The 26,885-nt window shown below is 34.6% G+C and overlaps 1 protein-coding gene across 3 annotated transcripts in view; it reads right to left on the minus strand.

The window, feature by feature from the left end:
* Nucleotides 1-481: 481 nt before the first annotated feature.
* Nucleotides 482-26,885, minus strand: part of COL11A1 (collagen type XI alpha 1 chain) — a 133,585-nt gene continuing 107,181 nt past the window's right edge. For 2 of the 3 annotated variants that reach the window (XM_052666497.1, XM_052666495.1), the window contains exons 50-67: nt 25,012-25,065; nt 24,415-24,522; nt 24,173-24,226; nt 23,823-23,876; nt 22,653-22,706; nt 16,968-17,021; nt 16,447-16,554; nt 16,311-16,364; nt 12,258-12,311; nt 11,255-11,362; nt 10,692-10,745; nt 10,567-10,602; nt 10,405-10,458; nt 9,338-9,587; nt 5,650-5,762; nt 4,787-4,855; nt 4,012-4,245; nt 482-2,291 (exon numbers count right to left, since the gene is read on the minus strand). In XM_052666497.1, coding sequence (XP_052522457.1) covers nt 2,145-2,291; nt 4,012-4,245; nt 4,787-4,855; nt 5,650-5,762; nt 9,338-9,587; nt 10,405-10,458; nt 10,567-10,602; nt 10,692-10,745; nt 11,255-11,362; nt 12,258-12,311; nt 16,311-16,364; nt 16,447-16,554; nt 16,968-17,021; nt 22,653-22,706; nt 23,823-23,876; nt 24,173-24,226; nt 24,415-24,522; nt 25,012-25,065 — 1,659 coding nt within the window. In that variant the 3' untranslated portion in view covers nt 482-2,144. Of the gene's footprint in view, nt 2,292-4,011; nt 4,246-4,786; nt 4,856-5,649; nt 5,763-9,337; nt 9,588-9,791; nt 9,947-10,404; nt 10,459-10,566; nt 10,603-10,691; nt 10,746-11,254; nt 11,363-12,257; nt 12,312-16,310; nt 16,365-16,446; nt 16,555-16,967; nt 17,022-22,652; nt 22,707-23,822; nt 23,877-24,172; nt 24,227-24,414; nt 24,523-25,011; nt 25,066-26,885 lie in introns of those variants that run through there. The other variant, XM_052666496.1, reaches the window with a different exon arrangement.

Consider the following 26,885-nt stretch of genomic DNA (forward strand, 5'->3'; position numbering starts at 1 on the left):
TATTTCTAGCTTAAACTCTTCATCAGTTATACTTCAAATATCTAAAACAAAATATAGGAAATTCTGTGTTCCAGTAGTTTCTAGGTCCTGGTCTAGGTTTTGTCTTCTGTGTTCCATCAATTAGTAGCATCATTTGCCTGCTTTTATTATGGGAGCCTTTTCCATGGGAAGTACTCAAACACTGTAGCATATAAAACACTGGATGAGTAAAGAAGTTGAGTATTATGTGGATTGTTGTGACTACAAATTCATGTAAAATAAATGCAAAATTAGATAAATAGCATCTGCTGCATACTTCCAGTAGCAGTATCAGCACCTATATTAACACTCCTTTTTCCAGCAATATACTCAGTGCCTTCCAGTTCATGTGGTAAAATTATTTATTATTATTATTATTTGGAGACTGGATGGTCTAGAAGCAGAGTGAAGTTATCATAATGACAGTAGGTGAATTCTGGACATTAAAAAACAAAATGACCAATCCAGGTAGACAAGATTTGATTTTATTAATAAAATTTGTATTTTCCTCTTTGAGGTGACAGTTACAAACTTTGGTTCAAAAATAGAAGAAAATACGAACAGCAAGAAGTTGACTTTTGAAATCTTATCTTTACATGTATAAACGTGCATGAGAAAGTACCAGTTGGAAATGAGCCAGCAGAAGCTAGTACTATTTAATTTAACAACTTATAAGAAACAGAAACAAACATTTATTTTCAAGTCTTACATATATTATGAAAAATAATTACAAAAGGATTTCTGCTGCAAAATTAAAATGCAATTTCTACTTACAACTACCTGAATGAAGTGTTCAAAGGGAAGGCCAAACCAACTTTTTTGGTGAGATTTGAATAGCAAATTTTAACAATTTGGGTCAAAGACAGCTCTATAGAAAGCAGTCCCCTCATGTTGCTTAGCAACTATATAGAATCACATGACCTAGACATATTGCATTCCTGGACTTCAGTTGAAATAACAGGAAAAATAATTTATATTAATGGGATGGGCAAATATTTTATAGGACCATTCTGTGGAACTTCTAATGTCCACTTCAGGAAGCAAACATCCATTACTGCTTACTAAAATTGTAAATAAACACTGCAAAAATCCATAAATAACTGTTTAGAATCCAGTAATCCAGTTTTAATATTTATGCATACCAGGTAAGCACAACAGGAACAAATTCACATGAGATACATTTGGGGAAGAAAAAAAAAAAAAAAAAAAAAAAAAAGGAAAGCTATATGACTGATTAACTGATTTAATTCACACAGATTTAAACAGAAGTTTGCTTTTTGTTTGTTTTTTGTTTTTTGTTTTTTTACATATTCTCCCTGCCCAAAAATATAAATTTACTTATTTTAGGTATATACAGATTTTGTATGAAATTCTGAAATTAGAAAAGAAAATAAAAGGTCTGAGGTATAGCACCATGGAACACAACACCTTTGAAGGTGCTTTCAGTATTGAAATTCATCATCACATAATAATATCAGCAGAAAAGGGTATTTGAGTGTGCTGCTCAAGATCTTCCAGTTTTGCCACCTTAAGGTTTTTTGGCGACTTCAAATAACAAAGCTCTTCAACAACAATATATACAAAGGGATTTTATTATTAATCAGAAATTGAAATGGCTTCACTGGCAATTACAGCTTTATTTTTTCAGAATACATAAACAGTATTGACAATGTAGTTTTGTAATTATAAAATAAGAGCCAGATGCAATTTAGAGGCACATGCAAGTTTTGCAAATGGACAGAGAAATAACAGTATAGTACTGTACATAGAATAATTACAATTTATTAAACACTTTCTTAACACCTCTTTGTAATCAAAGGAGCACCATGTCATTTGTTCTTTTTTTTTTTTCTTTTTTTAAACAGCACCAAAGGTATCCAAAGGTAGGGTGGGGCGTTGACAAAGTGAGCCCTATGTTGTCTGTCTGTGCCACAGCATCCTTGCAAAATTAGTTTAAGTCATGTGATTCTGGCCCTACAAGGGCAACAGTTACTTTCTAGATGAGATATAGGTACACAGCAAGACATATTTTCTATGCCATTCTTATTCAAAACTTGCATGTGGCATGAAGTAGGCTGGTAGCACCAAAGTGCCACGTTTTTGTTGATCTGATCTTTTTCTTAAATTTAACCAAGGAAGCAGACAGGACCAACCTCAAATCCAAACTTCTGGTTCTGATCGCCAAAGTCATTGATCATCACATCAACTATAGGCACTTGGTCTATTTTGGGTGTGTTGATTTCAATCACTGTCTTTGCGTAGCCCTTTCTTGACTGTTAAAAAAAAAGAAGCAAAAACAAACATATCAAAGGAGTAAGTATGCACTGTAGATCTTCATAGGCTACCTCTGAAATTTGGAATTTATAAATGATTGCCTTTCATGCACCTGATGTTACAAATTCTAAATTTATTTTAAAAGTGTGATATGGAACATTTCTGATTTTAGAAAGAGATCGGCCCATGGCTTTTTGACTTATTAAAGCAAGCCTAGAAATGAAAAAACATATATAAGACATTTAACGTTCCTGAAAGAATTCACACCTATCCTAATTTATGATAATATTCTTGCAGTAGTTAGGATGTTTTCCTTGTGAAGAAATCACTAATTAGTTCTGAGAGAGAAGAAATACCTAGTTCTAAGAAGAAAGACTCTGTCTTACAAGACATTACATAAGCTTTTTGGGCATGGAAGAAAATAGCAGTCTGTCAGGACTGATGAATTAGAGATGTTCGAAAGCACACTCTTAATTCCTAAGAAAGGCTTTCTGCCTTCTCATTATTTTAGTTATCAGGATTGTAGTCTCAGTTTCAGCTGCAACTGTTTTTCATCACAGTTTCTAATATCGTGCTGTGTTTTGGTTTTAGGAGAAAAGCAAAAGGCTGTTTAGCTGCTTGCTGGATTAAACTACAATAATTGTACTTCATTCAGATGGTCTCTTATGTCCTTCTGATATCATTCCACTTTCAACTATGCCCAGATGAGCATATCCAAGCTGGAATATCTGAATATTCTCAGATTAGTGGTGGAAGTTACACCCTAAATTGCTTACATTGTCTCTGGAGCTTTACTCTCATTCACTGCGGGCAATGACAGCAAAATAAAGATACAGGACATAGAAAAAGACTGACATGAAACAGCTGTATATTATAATTTTGTTACTAAGAGGAGGAGACTCTGCCTTTATCTAAGTTGTTTCTTAGAGACAAATATGTATCCTACTACTTCCAAGTCTCATTTTCTGTCACTGATTTCTAAGGAACTCACTTCAGAATCCTTTCATATCAAACTACAAAATAATTAATGACGCTTTAACTATCATATTCCTCTGGAATGTTCTTGTTTTCAAACTATTCTGCTTCTGAAGAGAGCAGACTGTACTGGAGAGGTGGTCAGACAGCTGATGAATGTTTGGACTACTCTTCGAATTTTAGTTGAACTAAGAGTGGAAGGTAAAAGATGCAATCCCTGAATTTCAGCTGGCTTTGATTTAAAAAAAAAAAATTATATAGATAGATAGGTAAGAGAAAAGGACATACAATGTTACCTAACTATGCAATTAGTTCACTACGTGTGGGTTCTGACTTAGTTCATACATATTTTTACTACGTTTCTTATGTTTATTATGACTATAAATATATTCTGCTCCTGGGCTGCTTCCTCTAATTATGCTTGTTTGCTTCTGTTCTCTTACATAGTGCTCGTACAAGAAAACAGTCTAGTTGCACATTGGTGCTGACAGCCTGTATCCATACTAGGTTTGTTCTATTTCTGTTGCTTGGCTTATCATAATATTTATTATTTCTTGTACGTATAAAAAATTGAATAAAGGGCTGCTGTGTTCTAGTTAAAAACTACTAAAGAGCAGTCTGTTAAAAGTTAAGTCTTTAGAAAGCTTTTCTCAGGGGAGAGCTGTGCAAAAAAAAATAATTTGTTTGATTTCTACTTTAATTGACAAGTAGGTTTTGTGAAGAAAATTCTGAATCTTTACTTACTGCGCAGCCATCGTGAAGGGCTTTGATGTAAGGATTGTTGTCATAAGACATCTCTTCATCATTTGATCCTAAGAACCTTAGTGCTTTGTCATAGCTGTCAGATGAGGAATCGTGCCAAGCTACAGACTGATGGCAGTTGTATGTGAAATTTTGTCTAGCAGAGGCGCTCAGTAGTTTAAGGAATGTCATTTGAACCATGTTAATGGAATTGCCTTCAACATCCAAATACGAAAGCTAAAAAACATAAGAAGCCACATGAATATTTGTTACAATGCAGAACAAAATTACTGTTGATGGAAGAGCCACATAACTGTCCTTAATAAAAAAAATAAACCATCACATCCCTTTTTAAGAGATTTTAAAGTTCAAAAAAAAAAAGTGTTTGTAGTTAATTAAAAAGTTATATCAACTTGCATCCTCATTTTTCCATACTTAGTATGTTTCCAGTTATCTAGACTGAAGCAGGAAATCTGTACTCCAGCTGCTTTACTACAGTTAAGTGGTGACTTGTGGTCTGCCAGAAGTCAGATGCTCACCATCAGCTTTGCAGGTGACTGTTGGGATTGTTGTGCCTTTACAGTACAGTACAGAGCAGGCTCCTGCTGACCAGTGGCAGGAGGCCTTGGAGCTACTCTTATATTTAGGACAAAAGGACCAAGTATGAAAAGTCTTCAGTTTGTTATTATTTCTATATTTTAAGATTCTTTGGGATCTGTTGATCGCTCGTAACATGTACTTCATTTGTGAATAATTCTGTGTTGTAATAATCACTTACAAGTTTGCCACGCTTAAATTCGCTAAACCAAGATCCTGGATTCTCTTTTGGCCATGATGAAATTCTAACCTGTGTGGTAGAACAGTGGAGATGTAAGTATTTAGAAGATGGGTTAACAGATAAGAAGGTTTTAAAATACCTGGAACAAATTTCACGTAAGATATTAAAAAAACGGCTCTTCTTTCAGTGTTTTCAGCGTCTTTAAAAGCTCTAAAATAGAATGTTTTTCATGAATAGAATGTCTTCAGATTCATTACTTTACATGGAATCTGAGGTGATAGCTTATAAAGAGAGATAATTCTGTTTAATGCATACATGATTCTTATCAGATGACCAGTGTAAATGACTGGTATAAACTGCTACTGTGAGGAGTATCTAAATTAAGAGTTTTAATTGGTTTTGGTGTTGATATATCTATCTCTTTTTGAAAAACTTTTGAAAGCCATCCTCTACACTACATGCCCCTTAGAGGCTGTTTATACCAATGACAGTTTGTTTTATATCTACTTTGCCTAGATACAAATGAACCCACAGGAGAAACTTAATAAGAGTATAACTTTAGATGTCAAACTCTAGATTATGCATTTAAACCTGCTGCATAGATATGTTGCATTCCAGAATGCAGTGAAAGTTTTACAAGGATGTGCATAAAAGCAATTTGCTATCTAAGCAAAAGTAAAAAATGCCGTGTGTCAATTCTGTGCATCATTTTACTGCTTTATTCAGATTTATGTAAATTTAAATATAATCAGAAAGATACACATATGAAAAATGTGACAGTGTAATTATTCTGCTTATTTCAGCATTACAGTAGTATAGTGCTATCTATCAACAGCCAAGTGAAAACACAGAGTGGTACTTACTCCTTCAGATTTCTTATCTGGGTAGATGCAAGTTTCCCCACCTGCTGTGAAATTGCAGTACACTTTGAAGGAGTCTCCAGAACAACCCTGGTTAGGATCAATCCAATATTCCCCTAAAACAAATGAGAAAAGCCTTTGAAAATGTAAATGGTATTTGGAAGAAGTAGATTTTTTACCTAATAGTGCTCCAGAATTTGTAGTGAAGTCATTTTATCTTCATGATGAGAAGACAACCCTTTCTTTTCAAAAACATCACAGAATAGTTGAAATTGGAAGGGACTTCTGGGGTTATCTGATCCAACACCACTGTTAAGAGACACGTAAAACACGTTGTCTAGTTGTCTAGGTCCATGCCCAGACAGCTTTTGAATATCTCTAAGTAGGGATGCTCTGCAATCTCACTGAGCAACTTACTGTGTTGCTCAGTCACCCTCACAGAAGAAGTGCTTCCTGATCCGCTGATGGAACCTCAGCTTCTTGGCTGTACATAACCCAGCAGTGTGTCCAGCTGGCTAAGAAGGCCAACAGTATCCTGGCTTCTACCAAAATAGCACTGCCAGCAGAACTAGGGAGAGGTGAGTTTTCCCCTGTATTTGGCACTGGTGAGGCTGCACTTTGAGACTGGGAGGGGTCTGGAGCACAGTCTTATGAGGAGCAGCTGAGGGAACTAAGATTGTTTAGTCTGAAGAAGAGGAGGCTCAGGGGAGACTCTATGACTACCTGAAAGGAGGTTGTATTGAGGTGGTGGCCAGCTTTTTCTCCCAGCTAACTAATGACAGAACAATAGGAAATGCCTGAAGTTGCACCAGGTGAGGTTCAGGTTGGATATTAGAAAGAATTTTTTCACAAAAGGAGTGGTGAAGTATTGGAACAGGCTGTCCAGGGAAGTGGTGGAGTCAGTCACTGTCTCTGGAGGTGTTTAAAGAAAGGGTACATATAGTAATTAGGTACATGGTTTTGTAGGCAGTAATGGTGGTAGGTGAATGGTTGGACTAGATCTTAGAAGTCTTTTCCAACCTTTATGATTCTATGAACCTCTTGCATTTTGGTTTGTGCCCATTGCCTCTTGTCTTGTCACTGGCACCACTAAAAAAAAAGAATCTTTATATGTATTTACGTATATGCATACATTTATATATGTGTACATTGCCTTGTGATTTGTTGCTTTTGTTGTTTATAAAAAATAACACTGAGATCAAAGTCTATTTTTATCTACATCCTTTTGTTTTCATTTAATTCGATTTAAAACAATGACTATTGCAGAATACTGCTAAGGGGTAGGAGGAACTGCAGTGACTTCAGTATGGAGTAGGAAGGTCATAATGTATGAAACATACATTACAGGTCTCAACAATTTAGCTATTACACTATTTCAGCTGAAGGATAATTTATACTTGTGGTAATAGAACTCTCAGTGCAGAGGCAGCTTTAGGCGGAAATAAACTATGGCCTAAGGCAGAGGTACATATTTGGAGTGATTTGCAAACCTATGTAGAAAGGGCCTGACTTTAGTTGTCAAGTACCTAAAGCTTCCATTCAGAGAAATGGAATTCTCAGGCAAAACTGTTTTTTACTACTGGGTTGTGAGGCTGAACACAAGTGAAACTTTGGACTGTTTTAGGTGATGAAAACACATTAAATAATGCATATTGAACTCAAATAGCAAGAAAAAGAGCTGAAACTTGCACGAATATAGTTTCAGCAGTCCTACAGGGTTGTGTTTTGGTTTGACTGGGATTGAGGTAATTTTCTTCTTGGCAGCTCATATAGTGCTATATTTTGGATTAACAATGAAGATAGTGCTGTAACACACCAGTATTTTAGTTATTAATGAGCACTGTTTACACAGAGTCATTTTCTGTTTCTCAAGTTGCCTGCCAGTGAGGAGGCTGGGAGTGCACAGCTGACGTAAGCAGACCAAAGGGATAATCCATATTGTATGTTGTCATGCTCATGAAACTGGGAGGGTTGGCAGGAGATCTGCTGCTAGTGATAGGACGTTGGTTGACTGTTAGTGAACAATTGCTCTGTGCACGTGTTGTTTTTTATCCTTTGGTTTTCTTTCTCTAGTTAAAGTGTATTCATCTCTTACTTTTGCCCTTCTGATTCTCTTTCACACATCCAGCCATATTGAAGGTGGAGAGTGAGCAAGTGGCTGCATAGTGCTTGGCTGCTTTATGACATTATAACACAACATACTGGCAGGGCTGAGCATACAGACTCTACAATGCTGGAGTGAATGAAAACTGGGGATGAAAGAGAGCTGCAGTCAATCCAGGGTCCACTAAAAATCAGATCTTTTAAAAATCTGCCATTGTAATTATAATGATTTCTGTGATCTGAGTACTTATCTCTAGCTAGTTTCACGGCAGGACAGCAAATTACTTTCTTACACTAGTGTTCTAATCCAGTTTTGGGCAAAAAGTGGAGATTTAGATGAAGCATGGCAAATCCTTTCACTGATTTTGTATTTTAATACAGGGCACACTTTGCAAGTTCAGAGCATTTTTGGTATTTTAACATTCTGTTGATTTGGGCTGTGTTTACTGAAAACAGTTCTTCCTAACTGAAACTCTTGCCTCTGCAGAATTTTACATTTTAATGAATGCGTTTACTTTTATTTTAACCGGAATAAAGTTACTTTGATATGAAAAAAACTCCAAACAATAATCAAATACTGCTAAATGAAGAATACAAATGTGGTCTATAAAAAGCATTCATTATTATGGAGGTATTGAATTGTAAAATGTGTACTTTTCATATAGCACATATTCCTCTAAACTATTCCTTATGGCAACCATCTGCATTTATCTATCTAGACTGATAGCAATAGAGTATTATTAAACTGTCAAAATCTGTTTTTTCTTCCATTTAAATAAGAAAAATATTGCTTTGAACTGGGAGAAAAAGTACCTATTGCAATAGAAAAGAAGTATGAAACCTAAAAAGTGTGCAACGGTTGGCTTTCACTTAAACTCTTCCACAGGATTAAAATCAGTTTGAAAAAAAGAAAGCAACAGAATAATTAAATGATTAAATAATTAAATTAAAATAGTCATTCAGAATACGGCCACTAATTCGTGCTACTCTGCATTTTGTGAAGCTAGTGCTTAGTAGCATTAAATGCTATCAGAGAAACTTGCTTATCCGTTTGCTGAATGATACAGAACAAACAGTGGTCACTCAGAAAGCCAAATTATTGTACCTAAGGATAAAAGAAATAATTTTTGAGAGACCTACTTCTTGTATTATACTAAGCTGAAGTATATAGTTACTAAATAATTTTCATTTCATTTAAAAGCTCTAAACTATCCCAGCACGTTGACGTTTGTGATTTTACTTCCACTGTTCTAAATAGCTTCAATCTTTCATCTCTTTCCTGTTTGGATAGTTCTGGAAACACTAAGACCACATTTCTAAACAAGCGCTGTTTTTAGCAACTTGAAAATTTTATTTCTAAAACTAGATCCGGTTACTTATTTAAAGAATTATGGCTTTTTACCAACAGAATATGTCTTCACTCATGCTTTATAAACAGAACACTTTTATACCTGCAAAAATTGATTTAATGACATTGTTTATTTAGCCACTACGTTAACTATCTACCAATAATTAATGATACTACCCAAGTTTCTTATCAGATAATCACTTCAGCCTTGTTCGCCTTTGTCATGCAATATTAACATACCATCTGGGAAGTCTGGGTGGCAGAGCTGCAAGTCTTTGCAAGTTCGGGCTGGGTTGCTCTGAGTGCCCATTGGATACTTCATATGCTCAATGTCTTGCTTCAGTGAATTCAGTGAACCGAAGATCTCCTCCATGCCATCAGAATAATCCAGAATATTATCACCAGCATCAGATACCATGTAATCTGGAGATCTTCTAGTCTTTTTGGGTGACTGGATTGGCAGTGGCTGAATTACTTCACCTGGAGGACCCTGAATGGAAAAAATATTACCTTTTCTGTTGATTATCCAGCTGCATAAATATGGACAGGAAGACAACAAAACATTGCAAGGAGATGCTTTGGATAGGCTTTTTTTTTCAATTTATTTATTTAACTTATTTCCTTCTGATTTCCTTACACACACACACACACACACACCAAAACAAACAAACAAACAAACAAAAAAAACACAAAAAAACCCAGATTCTAGAACATTAAAGATTGTTTTGCTCTAAATTCTTCCCTAAACATTGCTGTCTGGGGAAGAGTATGTTACCCTCACATAAGTGTGTAGAACTTACTTGTGATTTCCTTAATATCTCCTGCAATTCCCTGAAGCAGAGGCATAGCCTGCAGCAAATAAAAACTGTGGGTGTTTCCAATGATAAAACTTTAAAATTACACTTAGGGTTTATAAACCAATATTTTATTTCAAAATTTGACATATTTCATTCAGATTTTCACTGTTTTAACTCTAGATTATTATGCTATGATAAAGAAATAATAGAAACAGAAAAGAATTAACAGTGGAAAATGAAAGTCATTGCATTTTCTGTGCACAGATTTACAATCTGTGTAAATAATCATTAGAAATTTGTTCTTTTTTAAAATGTCTAGCGGATTTTTTTTAGAGCAAACAATGTATTTCTTCCTCTGGTAGATTTGTGTTTCCTGACAAATTAATTTTCAAATAATCATTACTATTTTCTTTCTGTGTAAGTTCACAAGTGCCATTTTCTACCTGCACCAAAACAGGGTCATCGTAACAGCAGAATATGCTTGCATATCAAGAAAGAGTTCCTACTTACTGGAGGACCAGGTGGGCCAGGTAAACCACTATCACCCTTCTGACCAGCAGGACCCTGTCAAGCAATGAGAGTAATGTGTTATTGACCATACTACTTAACATTAAAAAATAATGTATACACAGAAATGAAGCACAAAACCAGAAAATATGGAGAATTACTCACACTGGATCCTTTGGAGCCCTTTGGACCTTGGGGACCCTATGGGCAAGAATATAAGCATATAGTTGGAATATATTCAGCAAAACACAGGAGTGTTTTGAATGGGAGAACTGGATGAAATTACTTACAGGTAAACCAGGAGGACCAGGGGGTCCAAGTGGACCAGCAGGACCAGAAATTCCCTAAGAAAAAATAAGGACAGAATTAAAGTATTTTTTGTATTGGTCTGAGTTAAGAAATGCAGATCTATTGAGAAAGGTAGTTCTACTAAGTGTCCAGCTCTAATTAGTTTCCCTTTAGGTCATTTGCTAGGGTCCAAAATAATTTTTCAATTTAAACTAATAATCTGACAGTTTTATTGTCATGCTCCAGCATTTATAGTTACGACACTGCTTTTCTTTAGATAAATGTTAAAGCTTCATATTTTACAGAGAGCTTTAAAACATAGTTTAATAACCAGGAAAAAAGAGTCTGCTTTGGGTAGTATGTAACAAGACTGGTTCTGGTAGCTATCTGATACCTAACAGGTATACTGTTTCCTTCATACAGGTCTGTCCCTCATTAGCAGCCTGTGCTTTAAACTCCAGCTGGAGATTCAAGCTGGGTATAAATGTTTGTAGTAACTTCATGTGTCTCCTGCAAGAAAGACATACATGAAACTTGAATCAAATCAAAAGAAAGTTTTACTTACTGCATCACCTTTGGCTCCGGGAGACCCCTGTGGGCCAGGAAGACCCCTATCACCCTTTTCACCTTGTTCTCCTGGAGGTCCAATCAGGCCAATCAAACCAGGATGTCCCTAAACAAGATAGAAGAAGGTAGAGTAAAAACTTGATACTTATGAAGCTGATGTGCTTTGTAAACACAGATTAGAGCTTTCAAATGTCGTCAATTGTTTATTATCAATTCATTTGATATACTATTTTGTAAGTATATTCACTTTCAATAGTTGGCCTTTGGATTTGGACATTATTATCAAGCTGTGTATAATTCAGTGAAAGATTTAAATGCAACACAGTCCTTTCTGAAATGCAAAAATAACAATAAAAGTGGGTACAGATTTCGTACTAATTTCCACACTTATATGCTAATAAGAATATTATTTGTGGAAACTGATGTGCTATTCTTATTACAGCTATATAAACAGCTGATCCACATAAATAAGCAAAAATTGTAATTCACAAGATACGTTCATATTTCTTTCTGTATACATTTCTTTCCTAATATCCAAGCAATCAATACAGGGTTGGGACTGTATTAGAAAATGGTATTCCTGTTCTCTCAATCCATTATTTCAGAATAAGGTACTATAACTGTTAAATATTTACACCTTGTTGTTATATAGTGAAATCAATACTTTTTATTCCTGCCTATTGTGAAAGCAAAGGTTCTCTTTACATCAGTGTCCTTAGGGCTTTCATTGCAGAAAAGAGTCGTAACATCAATAGATTACTGCAAAGAGTAATCCTTTCTTTCTACTTATCTCCAGGGTATCAGATGTTACTTAAAGCTTCATCATTATCATTGAGGCTATGGAAAGCTGACTGATGGATTATTTAGGGTGTCTTGCTTACTGATTTAAATTAAAAAAAAAGAAAAAAAAAGTGTGTATTTCTCTGCTGTTTTTATACAGACTTGTGTAGCAGGCCAAAATTACAAAGGCACAAACAAGGAACAAAGACGTTCTCATATACCTTCTCTCCTTTGGAACCTGGATCTCCTTTCAGTCCAGGCAAGCCAGGTGGACCCTAAATAAATCAAAAGAAGTAATGTAAAAGTAAGTTTCAACATACTGTACAAATCAAGTTTTCCTGAAATATTTTAAAGATAGTATAACTACAAGGTCACTCAATTGATGATGGTTGTGATTCAGAACCCAAGATAACATTGGCATACATCTTTAGAATGCTGTAATAATGTTATTGTAGCATTTAAATTACTTTAGAAATCTGAAAAGGCTGTAATTATTAGAAATTTATGAAGAAGGAAAAGATCTTCTAAATTCGTAAAATGTACTGCAAGCATCCAGGAAATTATGTGATAGTCAAAGAAATTTTCAATTGATTTTTTTGTTCATTAGCCTAATCTTGATTGTGGCTACATTATATGCTTTATTAGTATTTCCCCATAATTGCTATACCTATCCAGTTGTGAAACAGTAGTATGTACTTCTGTAGCCCTTTATTTCATAAGAGAATGGAAACAAGCCCTTAATTTTTTTCTTCCAGGTTACTACAACTCAGTAAATGAGATTGCTGATAGTAACAGCTTCTCAATATTGCTTTGTTGAAGAACTACCTCATGCTTTGGTTCTGTACTTCAGATAGTGTCTTGGGATTACAATTTCTTTGATTTACAACCTGAAATTTCTGCATGACAGTGAATTATGCAGTTAAATTTTCTGAATATTCAAGTTCTTTCTACTCAACATTGCAAGCTTAACAACATCAAGTACAATAGCTCCAATGGTATGTACAAAAATACGGTTCACCAATATTTTGGTAAATGTGGTAACATTAAAAAAAAAAAAAAAGGCATCTCCAAAATAATGCCTCCCATTTTATTACACTGGCCTACAATATCAGAGATAGATCCTGGTGGTATGACAGTACAGGTTGAACCTTCCCACCAGTATTCCATTCCTTTTTGTTGCTGTGTGACAAATAGCAGCAGAGGGGCAGTCTGACAAAATGGCATCTGACCTAGGAGTGTGTCTGAAGCAAAGGTGTGTCCTTTGCTCCATGAGGAAAAAATTGCACTCACTGACATGCATCAACATTTGTTTGTGGACATCAGAGTGGATGGTAGCACAGTAAGGTGATAGGTGATGCATTTCAGCAGAGGTGAAGGTGATATGAAAGGCAAGCCATGTTCCAGATGGCCATGCACAGCCATCACACCACAAAATGAGGAATATCTCCATCAGCTCTTCGATATAAATTGGATAATGGTGGTGGCTAGCAAAAAACAAAAACAAACAAACAAAAAACCCCAGTGTTTTGTAGCTGAGAATTTATCCATAGTGTTCTTATTCTCTTTGTATCTGTTGTAGTTTTCATGGAAATGAATATAAGGCATTACTTTTAGAGGGGCCCATGTACTCAGGTTTTGCAGTACTAGCGTAGCTATTCTGAACTCCGTTAGAATCTCCTGTACTCTCTCTGGACCTCTGTTCCTCATCTGTTGTATTGGAAAAATACTCCTACCTTACAGAGATTTCAAAGTGATATCTTCTTATATTTTTATATTTATACGAACTTTTCATAAATAATATATATGAAGCTTGATAAAATCTCCTTGCGTTTATCTTTTCTTCTCCAAATTAGTTTTAATTTTATTTCAATCCTGATTTAAAATTTTTGAGAAATTTTGGGAGATTTGAGGAATCTTCTGAGGTTTGTATATATAGCATTGCTAGTTTTCTATAATTTGCACAAAATAAAGTGAAAAATTCAGGCTTTGTATATGCAAGCATAAAAAAACGCATCAATTTCTCAGAGGCTATTAATCTCACACTAACATGAATGCATTAGGAGCAGAGCTGCTGAAGTAAGCTGGTAGCTCATTGCTATTAGTCTCGTGCTTGCAGTAGATATCTGTGAAATTATGATACAAATAGCAGTAATAAGCGACCTTTTCAACCTGGCACAGTTTCAAGAAGTGCCATAACATTCAATGTAAAAAATATTATTCAGTGTGTATTCTTTGCATCTGTACTTGAGAATATCATTAGATGCAAAAGCCTAAGCAAATACATAATTCATGAATAAAAGTTGAAATTTTAAAGCTTCTGGAATACAGAATCAGACATTCTCACCTGCAGTGTGTTACTCTCTACTTCAAATCTGCTCTCGTACAGTTCTTCTGTTAGTAAAATTAGTGGGAGAGAGGGAAGGATCGAAGCCTAACCTCAATAACATATAGATAGAAATTCTACTTTCTTAAAATCCAAAATGAATTCTAAGTTACAGCAATGCATCTAAATAAATTCTTGTTGAGCTGAAAGAAAGCCAGGGCATTTGGGAGTATTTTAATCATTCATACACTCAGCTTCAGATTTGAATTGAATAGCTAAGTTGTCAAATGTTGGAAGAGAAACCTTGATGCATTTGGAACTTCTGGTGACTGACATGAGAAATGGTGGTTTACTACTGATGAATTCAGTACTTTATTATTATTATTATTATTATTATTATTATTATTATTTTTAAGTTCAGCAAGGAATTGTAACCAAGGAGATTTCAGTCCCATTATTTATGTGCCTCATGCCGTTCATTTGTAAGTCAGGCAAATTATTTAAGCTATTCCTTTATTGAAAGCATAAACTCTTTAGGGAGGGTATTTATTATGGATGTAGCACAGGGCAGTCTTTTCAGTTTTTCACTCTTTAATTAACATGATGGCCATATAGTTTGGATATTAATTTCTGCACAACATCAACATTTTGCCCACAATGCCGGTTTTTTTAGCTTTATAGAAAAGTTCACTAAAATAGCAAGTGTAGATAAAAATAATGATATAATTTGGTAGTATGTTATGTTACCTAAGAAAAGTAATCTGCTCTAATCATATTAGAAACACATAGCAAAATTTGATTACTTTGCATCAAGCTAACAGAAATGTATTTTGTCCCAGTTTTACAGCAGTTAGGGTAAGGGTAAAGCTAATTTAGAAAGCTGTACATTTACTGTAACTTGTAACTTGCCTTACACTGCAACCAGACCACTAAGAGTACCTCAATACATGCTTTAGTACTAACAGGTTGCTGTCAAATTTATAAATCAGAAATGATATAGACTCAATTCTAGCTGAAATGATAAAAACATCCTCATGGAAGGTGAATTTGGTTTTATACAACAGTATGGCTAAAATAAGTTTCATCATTATACTCATGGGAGCAGCCAATGTTGCTCTGATAACTATTTTATCTAATGTCTTCCTGTTTGATTTGTACTGCTCATGTATTAGCAATGATAAATATTTTATCACAGCTGCAGCACTCAATGCCTACTGCAATGTTATAAAATAGTGTAAATGTAAAGAGCAATAATATAACTTGAAAGCATGAAGAAAAGGAGAATGGCAAGCTGAATGGCATTATATAATTCATTGGCATTGTTGGCAACCAAAGTTGATATTGTGGCACTGCTATTTTGTGCTTCACAGAAACATGATATCCAGCTCTAACCGATGCCCTAGAAACTGGGAGCTTGTTTCACTCAGATCCTTTTAAACACTTCACTCATGTATTATATTTCCTGGGTTTGCAACAGTGAACAATGGACAGGTCACTGTTGTTGATTTTTACAAAACTAGTATGTTTTTTTCTGATGTAGAAGTCTCTTTTTGGGCTTACTTCTAACTTACTTATTTTTTCTCTAATGTATAGGTATGATCTAATATTTTACCCCAGGAATAATGTTTTCACAGGCGGTCACTAAAATCAGTGCATCCCAAAAAATTACCACTGGAAAGGAAACAAAAAGATTTAACGTGTTAAGATTTGCTGATGTGGGGGCAGAAGTTTTACACTACCTTATTCTTTTCAGCTGGTATAAATCAGCTGCATTCAACATAGTTGCCTACTAAAGTAGAGCAAGTATCAATTTCTGACAGGGTAGAAAAATAGGAACTTTGTGCTAGGAACTGGCTTACACATTCGTTTTTCTGTAATACGCACAGACATGTTAATGGTGTGTTTTAAAGGGTGCTTTTTCTGTTTTGGCACTGAAGAGAAGCATACTCACCAGAGGCCCAGGAGGACCATCCTGACCTGGTGCTCCAGGTAGACCTTGTTCTCCCTAGAGAAAATATAAAATTAGCTTTACTGGAGAATATACAACAAATGCAACATTTAAAATATTTTATGCTCAGTTTACTCACCACAGGGCCAGGAATGCCCCGGAGACCTTCAGGGCCAGGTTTTCCTGCTGGTCCCTGAGGACCAACTGGACCTGTCTTTCCAGGAGCTCCTTCTGCACCAGGTTCACCCTAGAAAGAAAGAAGAAGTCAAAAGAGAATAGTTGACTAAGCCTGGCATAGCAGCTGTAAAGTGAAAGTTTCTTTGCTCTGTTTTTCAAACGTCATTCCAAAACAGTGTTCTAGAACGTTTTACTAAATGAAACAATGACAGCTTCATATAAGCCACAGGGTGCCAGCAAAGCATGTTTATCCTCATTTTTCACAGGGGTGAGTTAAGTTGGGCCTGCACTAGTGAGAGTCCACTACATAGTCTGTTATGTAGTCTGTTACTGCTATTAATTTTGGATCTTAATTTGGATTTTACCATTTACCTGTTGCTATTTTGATAAGTTTCACACACTCAGTGACTAATAAGCAATTTACTTTTAATTTATAAATAGTTTATTTTTTCATGTCTCTTAAAATATAATTGCATATATTACCTTTGCACCTTTTTCACCTTGTCTGCCTTCAGCTCCAGTTGCTCCAGGAGGTCCCTGTGAAAGAGGAACACCAAGCTCATAATCTCAGTTCTCTAAAATATTTCCACAGTGGAAAAAAAATCTGAAAGTGTCATTATAAGCATTATTAAGTAATAACTACTTTAAAAATTACATTTGTTTCTTTACATTTTATTCACAGAATGAAAATTCTGTTCTGTCATATCAGCTCTTTTTTCCTTCATAAAATTTTTGGGGATCTTATAGGATCTAAAAGAACATGCATTTCTTAACACCTCTGACAGGATAAGGTTAAAAACAAGGATATCCTTTGGAAAAAATAAAAACAGAAAATAAAAGTAAAATATTTATTTACATTTACAGTAAGAGTTTTAGACTCCCTTCTCATTGTAATATTTCTATTCATTGATTCCAAAGATCTGTCATTATACAATGCCAAGAATGGCACATACTTTATTCTCTAAGTGAGGGATTGGCCTTTTAATTAAAAATCGGTACGTGTCTCAATATTATCCAATAAATATGAAAGAGAAAAAAAAATAATCAGATGACTAATGGCCATTAGGATGAAATAAAGATGTTAACTACAAAGAACTCTCGGTAGTGGGTTTCCTGCTATTGCTCTACAAAAGCTCTGCTTAACTAAGAAGGGAGAAGGTGGTACTGAAGGATGATACAGAAATGGAATAAGGTTCAGATGAAGGCCATAAGACAGGGCTTGCAATAGTCCAGCATCACTCTGACTACCTGTTGCTGACATCACCCATCCTTCATCTCTTAAGGTTTCAGTATACTGGGAAAGCTACTTCTTGCCAACTAATGAGCAGCTTAAAGCAAAAGGAAAGTTATCAAATATGAGGTGATTTTCTGAATCTATAAACTAACAACCTAAAAGTCATCTATTCATTAATTTAACAGTTTGTAATACAGAAAAAAAATGCCCTAAGAAATAGCAATTAAAAAAAAGCCAGTAATTGTCATTGACTTTTTTTTACTTTATAGCAATAGGTGAAAAAAATACAGTAAAATAAATCACAAAACATTCTTAATTTTACGGTATCCTTTGTGATCTAAAATCTCACTTTGATTTTACAGCAATTTTTTTATATGACAGCTGAATTTACTCCATACTTTTTACAGCCTGATATATTTAATAGTCCACTATTATTGCACATATACCTTGAACATAATTCCAACAGATTTAATTTAATTCTGGAAAATTTACATTCATTTTACAAGTATTTACATAAAAGTATATTAAAATAATTCATTTGATTATAATACTAAGCTTTCTCTATGGTGGAACTGAACATCTGCAGCATTGTATTAACCTTTTTGGCCAACAGAGGTAGTTCAGGTTTTCCATCAAAGATAATGCAAAATGAACAGAATTACCCACAATGGACTCTGGTCATTTGATGTGGCTCTCAACAGATTGTTCTCTTTGGTACTTATAAAGAGTACAAGTATTAAAGGACTTAATTTTACCTCTTTGGAATACAGAGAAGTTAAAAATACCTGAACATTGTGAACCACTTGCTGATTCTTTTTGACAGGAAGAACAATTTACATGAACAGTGTATCAGTAATAATCTCTGATGCATATACTCCTTTGCACAGCTTGTAACTGTTTGAGTGGATCACAATTTGCAGTGATAAGAAGAAAAATTATTGGCAGCTACATAAATAAACTCAGGAATGTTTTAGAAATAGGATGGTTTTTTTATACACGAATTAATTTATGTGTTCATGCTCTTTACTTCTCTCCTTTCATTCAGTTTGGTGTGTCAGCTACAATCTACCTTAGCTAAGAAACTAAATATGTTTGTGTGGTAGTTTGTATTTGCGAAATATGATCTCTTAATAATCCACAAATGCAGCTGCATTTGAAGTAGCAGATCTAAAAATCCTGTGATCACTAAATTAAAAATACAGTGAATCAAGACTGCTAAAATAAGAGGGTACATTCATTACTAAACAGTGCCAGTGCTGCACTATGAGTAAAGCAGCCCAATGAACTGTGCCTTCTAACAGGGTGTAATGGCTGGCATGGCACAGATGTTGTTTCTACACTGAAAGACTGCTAATTGCTATTTAACTTGCCTTCCTCCACTTGAATTTTTGGAGTGTCTAATAAATTTTAACTGACAGAAGATCTCAATATCAGTAATTTATTATAATGCATGGCTCACCAGTCTAGCTGCCATGGTAACTGTTAAGATTGCTACACTACAATTTGGATGTGTTGCCTTATGCAGAACTGAAAAGACAAAAGAACTCATGCAGTATGAAATACGTCCTCAATTTTTCTTACATTAAACTGTTGGATATTTTGTTTGTTCTTCCATATTTAAGATTTTCATTAAAATATTTTAATCTGTTGTCTATATCTACTGGCCATCTGACTAAAACCATGATTTCCAATACAGTAAACCATGGAATATTATAACCAAAATGGAATAAAATCTTCATAGTAATACTTTTTTTTTTCTTTTTTTTTTTTCTCAAATCATTCAACATTGTATATAAAAGGAATTAACCAAATAACACTCTGCTTTTCAAATTGTAGAAGTTGGCTATCTTGTGGAGAATTGAAACCTGTTCTTATATTGAAAGCAGGCTCTATATACTCCAGTTTAGAACAAAAATGTATCTGAGACTTGTTTAAATTCTAACATTTTTAGCATAATATATAGACCCTTAAATGTACGTGATCTAGACACCTAACTGACTTTAATGCAAGCAGCAGAAAACACAGCTGAATGACCTAACACACTGAAGGGCTATGTTTATTTGTACCATAGCTATTTCAATGTATACAGCCTTATCAGCAAGTATTTTTTTTTTTATTTGGTACAGTAGTGATCATTTCAGAAGTCATAAACTTTAAAATATTATGAGTTAGTTAAAATTCAGTAATATCTGTAATCACTAATGGACTTTATCAATGACTGTCATAGGGTTTGCTGCTTCTAGATTATGTTTTTGGAATTTGAATATATATACTTGAACTAGTTCTTCATCTGAATATGGAACTTTGTTCTGAAGATACACTGATCTGTCCCTTATAAAACTGAAAGCATTTATGGTAATAGAATTTTCTGAAAAGCAGTCATAGAAATATTTTTTAGGAGGAGCCATTGATAGGTCTGAAAAAGTAATGTATTCATTACAGTACACATTTGTGGATGCTCTAATGATCAATTTTTGTGTCAGCCACAGACTTTAAACTTTTCTTTTGACCTAACCTGAGTGCTCGGCAGCATGCTAGGGAATTTTATCTCTTCAGAGGTAAACATGAAGGAACATGCTCTCTGACATGTAGCTCCAAAATTTTATTAAAAGAATTCACCACGCTGCTTGTCCATTACACCCTTGCACAGTTTCGGAGCAAAGCTCCTGCTGTTATGTCAAAGCCTTTAGAGCATCACAGTAAAACAATTATTTGCTTATTCACATCAATAACTTGGAAGAAATAGTTTCTTATTGGCCTTCACTTGATAGTTGAATGTCACTGTAACTATATAGCTGAGACTCTCATAGATACATTGGGAAAAGCTTTTAAGTCCTGTGCTAGAAGTTGATTCTGAGAGAAAGCTAGGGGAACCTCTTTGGAACCTGCAATATTTGATGCAGACTGCTCATAACTTTGGAAACTGACAATAAGCGTAATTTTCAAAGATTGGCCATTGAAACTGAGTTCAAATCTGATCCAAAATACATGGGAAGATGGGAATGAAAATGAATGGCAATAAATAAGGAGATCATACAGTTGAGGCACTTGAAGAGCTACACTTACAAGTTTGAATCCTGATCTCTGTCAGCTTGTCATTTTGGAGACAGAAAAACAAAGATACAAAAAAATAGGTGGCATGTTGCTTTGCAGTAATATTTCCAGAACTGCACCTTCAATAATATCAATCTTACTACTGAAATGGTGCATCTGGATGAAATGACACTTCCTGGGGCTTTTTGTTGAAACTGGTTTTACCATGCAACTGATGAAAGCTAACAAAGCACATTTTTTTCCATTCTTTCTGTCAGCAAAGTAAAAAGCCTGAAGACCTTTGCTGTATTTCTCTAGTAGAACTTCAATACAATACAGAATCCCTACAAGACCAAATTATTCAGGTACTCAGGTCATATAGAATCTGACTCTATAAACTATTTGCTTCAGTATTCAGGAATTAGATATTTTATGACAATATTTTTTTCTTCACACTATTCATAAACTAGATTTGTATTAAAATGTGTGACATTATATTTGAATTTTTAATTTTTATCTAGCTACAGATAGTAATATATACTACTTATTAGGAGTGAGATACTGCCTTTCCATATAATAAAATAGGAAGTTCTAATCTGATGTAGAACAAACATACTAATTGAAATATGGATTGACTGAATATTAGCAGTTCTAGTGATAAGGTTGTTAATGCTACCATAATTTCTTTATAGTATTATAAATGTTTTGTGAGTTTGTAGAGCAAACAGGTTACTGTGTAAAATAGATAAAACCAATGAGGCATGTCGGTTCACTTAAGCCCATTACACTGAGCAATCTAACACATTTTGTTAAATAGCTCTCAGCTTAAATTCAATGATGCTCCCATCTTTTATTTTAAAGCATAAAAACAGCATCCAAGCACTCTCTGAAACAGACCTAAAGGGTGGTGCATCTACCTACTACAATTCTTTAAGTATATTATCTACTGTTTCTGATTATCTGTATTTGTAAAGCCTGTAAAGCTTCAAAAATTTCAGAAATAATGAAATCTCTTCATAAGCTACAGAAATGTCTCACTGTTGATGTTATAAGTCAAAGGGATGAGAACAATTTTCACTAAGTTGCATTTAAATTATTTCATAGGCTAAAGACACAAAAGCAGTCACTTCCTTTCTTATCCCTGCCAGCAGTCATGTACCCATGGATGATGTGTTATTACTCTCATTGTCACTCACTCCGATTAGTAGGCTAGCAAAAATTCCAGGTTTTTTTTACCCTATCACATACTGAATTCACTTGAGAGAGAAAAGAAGACAAATCATAACTACTGACATTGAATATATTCATTCCTATATATTTTTGTTCTTGAGGCTGATCATAGAAATTCTTCTGAGCTCTTATAAGGAGTTACTGTGAGAGGACTGGCTTTAACTCTACTGAAATAAATGAGAAAAAATAACCAGAATGGCCAGATGTGCTAATCCATTGCATGGGCTGAGTGTGGACGTGGACTCTTCTGCTGTTTTCCTAGTTCAGGCTGCCTGCAGTTGCTAGTTCGAAACTAATGAACACAAGATTTGTCCATTGTCAGTACTTCACTGGTAACTGTACTCTCAACTCTAAAATCTCCAGGTCTGCAGTTGACTTTTTGATCTCAAGCTGTATACATACAACTACACCAAACATACGCTTAGAGTTATTTTCCTCATGATTTGTATTCCAGGACACGCTATATATTTTAACAAATCTATTTTTAACTGAAAGTCCTTTACAGGACTCATGTTAAAGAGTTTTCTCTGTTGTTTGCATTTTTTTATTTCTCACATTATTAAAAGAAAACTTCATATATGAAGCATCACAAGATGGAAAACAGCTGAAATACTCTAAAATATAATATCTTTGAAAGAGAGATGTACTAGAGGCAATGAGAAATGACTTACTCTCTTTCCAGGTGGACCAGGTGGGCCAGCTTCTCCTGAAGGACCAGGCGGACCCTGCAGTGGAAAGCAATAGGCTCAGAGGTAACAATATATAAAATCATTTTCTTTCTTAAATGCAGTGAATATCTACAACATCTCTTTTAATGGACAGAAAATAATTATCATACGGAAGTGATACTTGCTTAATCAGCAAGTCCTTTCTTAGAGTCATCTTTTGCAGTTTTCAACAGATTTTGTACAAAATGCAACTACTCTTTTTTTCTTGCTTAAAACAGAACATTTCATCTCTGGAAGTGTCTGCACAATGGTAATGTACAGTCTACTGACTAACTCGATTAAGAGTATTTCTTGCTTTCTCAGGTGCTGAAATTGTTACTTTTCCTGTATTTTTTACTAGCTTCTGTAAGTTAGCTGCCCAGTAAGTCACCTTCTATTGAAAATATTCTGCATTGACAGCCATTTGTCTCCCCCACATAGGTATGCTGTGATACCCTTTGAAATATTTCAGGTCTACTGAACAGTTTGATAAGTTTTTCTTCATGAGCATAACATTCTAAAAGTACTTACTGTGAAGTTAGATATACAGATGCTCATCCTGAACTTTTCAATTTAAACTCTGGTTTATTAGTTCTAACCATATGTTGAATTACTAGCGTTTTTCTTTCACATTGTACTGTATAAAATATTTTCCTGATAGTCAGAAATTCCAGGGCTGTAAACAGAGTTTCCAAAAAGGAAGACCTAGCTTTTTGCAGTAAAAAATTAAATTCACGATGCTTCAATGTAGGAATCTCCAGAATGCTAAGAGCACTGATTAATATTATGTAACTCTTAGACTTCACATGAAATACAGTGGAAACTCCAAGATTAAGATTCACTTCATAAAGTGAGCTAATGAAGACAATTGTCTTCAGCATTACTTTTTGTATACTAAGAGCTGCTCTCATTTTAATGCATCTCAGCATTAAAACAAAAATTTTCTCCTTCTTTTGGTTGTATCTATTATATAGGTAAGTCTAATTCTACAAGGAAATAAAGAGATTTTTCAGTACAATATAAAAAGAATCTGTTGAGAAAACATTTGTTAGAGTATGAATCTACAGAAAACACTGATTCAGCTAAAAGCACTTTCTCAGCAGGAGAAAATGTAGCCAAAAGAAAACAACTCACAGGTTGACCAGGATCACCATCTTCGCCCTTCTCTCCACCAACACCATCTTGACCCTACAGAAATCATGTGAAAATAAACAAAAGATACAAATTCAGAAAAATTCAGTAACTTTGTTTCAACGATGAATACAAGAGCACTAGTTTTCTGAAGAGAATTTTCCTACAGACACTCATTTTCAAAACTTTTTAAAGATTTCTATTTTTTTTTTTTGTAGGATTGAAGAAATATACGAATAGCCGAAGCAATTTAACAGGAAAGACCTCCTTTCCAAACCAAGAAGAGATGGCAGTAACTGCAAGTGAATGCAGACCAAATCCAGGACCTTAAACTGCTTTTCAAATATACTTACAGCTGGACCGGGCTCTCCAGGGGGACCAGGATCTCCAGGAAAACCAACCGGACCCTAGGTAAATCAGGAAAAAAACAAGGAAGATGTCATGCACAGAGAAGCAGGTAACAGTCATCAGAAATATTTTGTTAAGAATATGATAAATTTAGTTCCAGTGTACAGGTTAATCTGTAGTTCTATATGTAGCACAGTTTCAGCAATGTTATGCTGTACTTTGTGTTAAAATTATTAAGATTACTTACTGGGTTACCCTTAGGCCCATCATCACCTGGAGGTCCTTTAGCACCTGGTGGTCCAGCTGCTCCAGGTGGACCAGCCTCACCTTTTTCTCCCCTTTCACCTTTTGGACCCTGTAGGAAACACATGAACAAAAAAATATTGTCTGAGAATTAAATGGCTAAAGAAAGATTACAGTGGCAAAACTGTTTTTCAGATCTGGGCAATGTTATTCCTCATTAAATGTTGGTATGTGAAAGGGATATTAGGCCCTCAGCCTCAGATTGGAAAACCTCTTAATCTCAGGTCTGAGTGCAAACATCTGCAACCAGATGTGAGTCTGAACCTATTTTGCATCAATGAATTGCTTCCATAGAGAAAAAATATGCATATCAAAGATAGTGCTCTTTTAAGGAAGTCTTCACAACTTTGTCACATCTTACTATAAGATGTGGCTATAGTTTAAGGAAACAAATTGCATTTCAATATTGTAAGAAAGGTCTTCACTGAAAATTTAAACACAAAAACACAAGTAATCTCATTAAATGTTTCTTAAAGTAAGCACTACCTTATGTTTTTGTTTATTGTGATACAGGCTAATAAGACAAAACCAAAAGACTCACAGATGTTCCAGATTCTCCAGGAGGTCCAGGGTTACCAGCTTCTCCAGGTTCACCCTATACATGTGTGAGGATAAACTGATGAGTCATTAGGTAGACATTAGATATTTGTATGAATTTGCTTCTGTTATTACATATTTTTTTTGCATGCTTATTCATGATAACAGCTTACAGGAGTTGTCTCTTATTGACTCTACCTAAAGGCAATTGGGACACGTGTTTCTGCAGAAGTGGAATCTGAAATTTTAGAAACAATTTTTCAAACTAAGCTTCTGATGAGAAGGGAGACTGACTTTCCCTTCAGGCTTTGGAAGATATTCCTCTTTATTATCCCATATATTGCAAATTTCCTGTTTGTCTTTTTCCTTTCTAGGCACAGAAAAGTCAAAGAAGTATGCATGTGTGTGTATATATATATATATATATATATATATATATATTTCCTCTATAATATGTATTTTTTGCTAGAGGCAAATCCCTACAAATATGATAATACTGATTTGAAATTAATTTTAATAAAGCAGAAACATTATTGCTAGAGCTACTGTTAAAATAAATCATTATATAAAGAAAAACATAAAATAATAACATAATAGCATAAAGTTAGTAAAACTTTGATCACTGGTCACAAAGGAATATGTTATGTATTTACTGGTGATGGAAATTATTTAATATATCAGATGGCTTTGAGAAGAACACAATACGAAGAAAATCTATACAAAATCTATTTATATCTCTATATAAATACAGAAATATATATATATAAATCTTTCTCTATAAATATATATAAAGATGATATTCAAGGTAGTAGAGATACTCTATCTAGCAGAGTCTGCAGTGTAGACTAAATTCAGTACAGCCCTTCAGTAGAGGGTGTTCATTGTAGGACTAATTGAGAGACTTAAGAGCACTGATTGTGTCAGGTCTTGCCTGACAAGCATCCCTGCCAGTATGAATCCCTTTTACGCTTCTCAGAGAGTAAGTTCATTTCTGCCTTCCTGACAAAAGACTTTTAAATTTATGATTCACATTTGATTTGAAAGCAACTCCTTTACCCTTTGACAAACTCATCTTCATTTTATGATATTTTGCAATGAGAGAAAAGATGGGCTTTTTCTGACTTACTGACCTACACAGTCTGTCAACACCTGTGGAGAACACAGTGCTCCTAGGATCTCAGGGATCCCTGCTATAGCACATATGTTGAAATTGGCAGATGGAGGCAGCCCATGTGAACTCACTGCACAGTAAAACCATAATAAACAGCAATGTGGAAGAAAGCAAATGTAGAAGGGCAAGGAAATGTCAAGATGTTCTCCTCAAAGGACACGTGTGGAAGGAGCACTTGTGTAAGATGAGATCAGTTACAGTTTAATCTGACATTAATCCTTTAAAATCATATACTGCTTTATAATGCAGATATGACTCTTCCCACATGCAGTCCTTGCTTTTTTCACATACTGTTTTTTACGTTACAACTTTTAAGTATTATAAAAGGTTGCAACTGTTACAGACAGCTGGCAAGGGAATTAAACAATGTTTTGACAGACAAGATTGTAGCTGATATATATTTACAGAATATATATTTATGATTATCAAAAACTTTGTCTTTCATTGCCTTTTTGATAAGGGTAGTATTAATTCAGATTCTACTTCATTTCCTCCTTAGGAAATATTTCACGTTCAGTTGGGAAATAGATTTTATGATCTAATAGATATATTCCACCTCTGGATTTCTTTTTCATTTCTTTTTGTCATCAGGCCAGATCATTTAAATGTTAGTGCTGTCCTCTGACAGAATTTCAGCAGCAGTGTCTTTAGCAGAAATTCTCAACTACAAAGCATCATGTCATTTCACAGAAATGTTCAGTCTTTTG

Source organism: Tympanuchus pallidicinctus, unplaced genomic scaffold (genome assembly GCF_026119805.1).
Source record: "Tympanuchus pallidicinctus isolate F22 unplaced genomic scaffold, pur_lepc_1.0 scaffold7, whole genome shotgun sequence".
NCBI classification, from domain to species: Eukaryota; Metazoa; Chordata; class Aves; order Galliformes; family Phasianidae; genus Tympanuchus; species Tympanuchus pallidicinctus.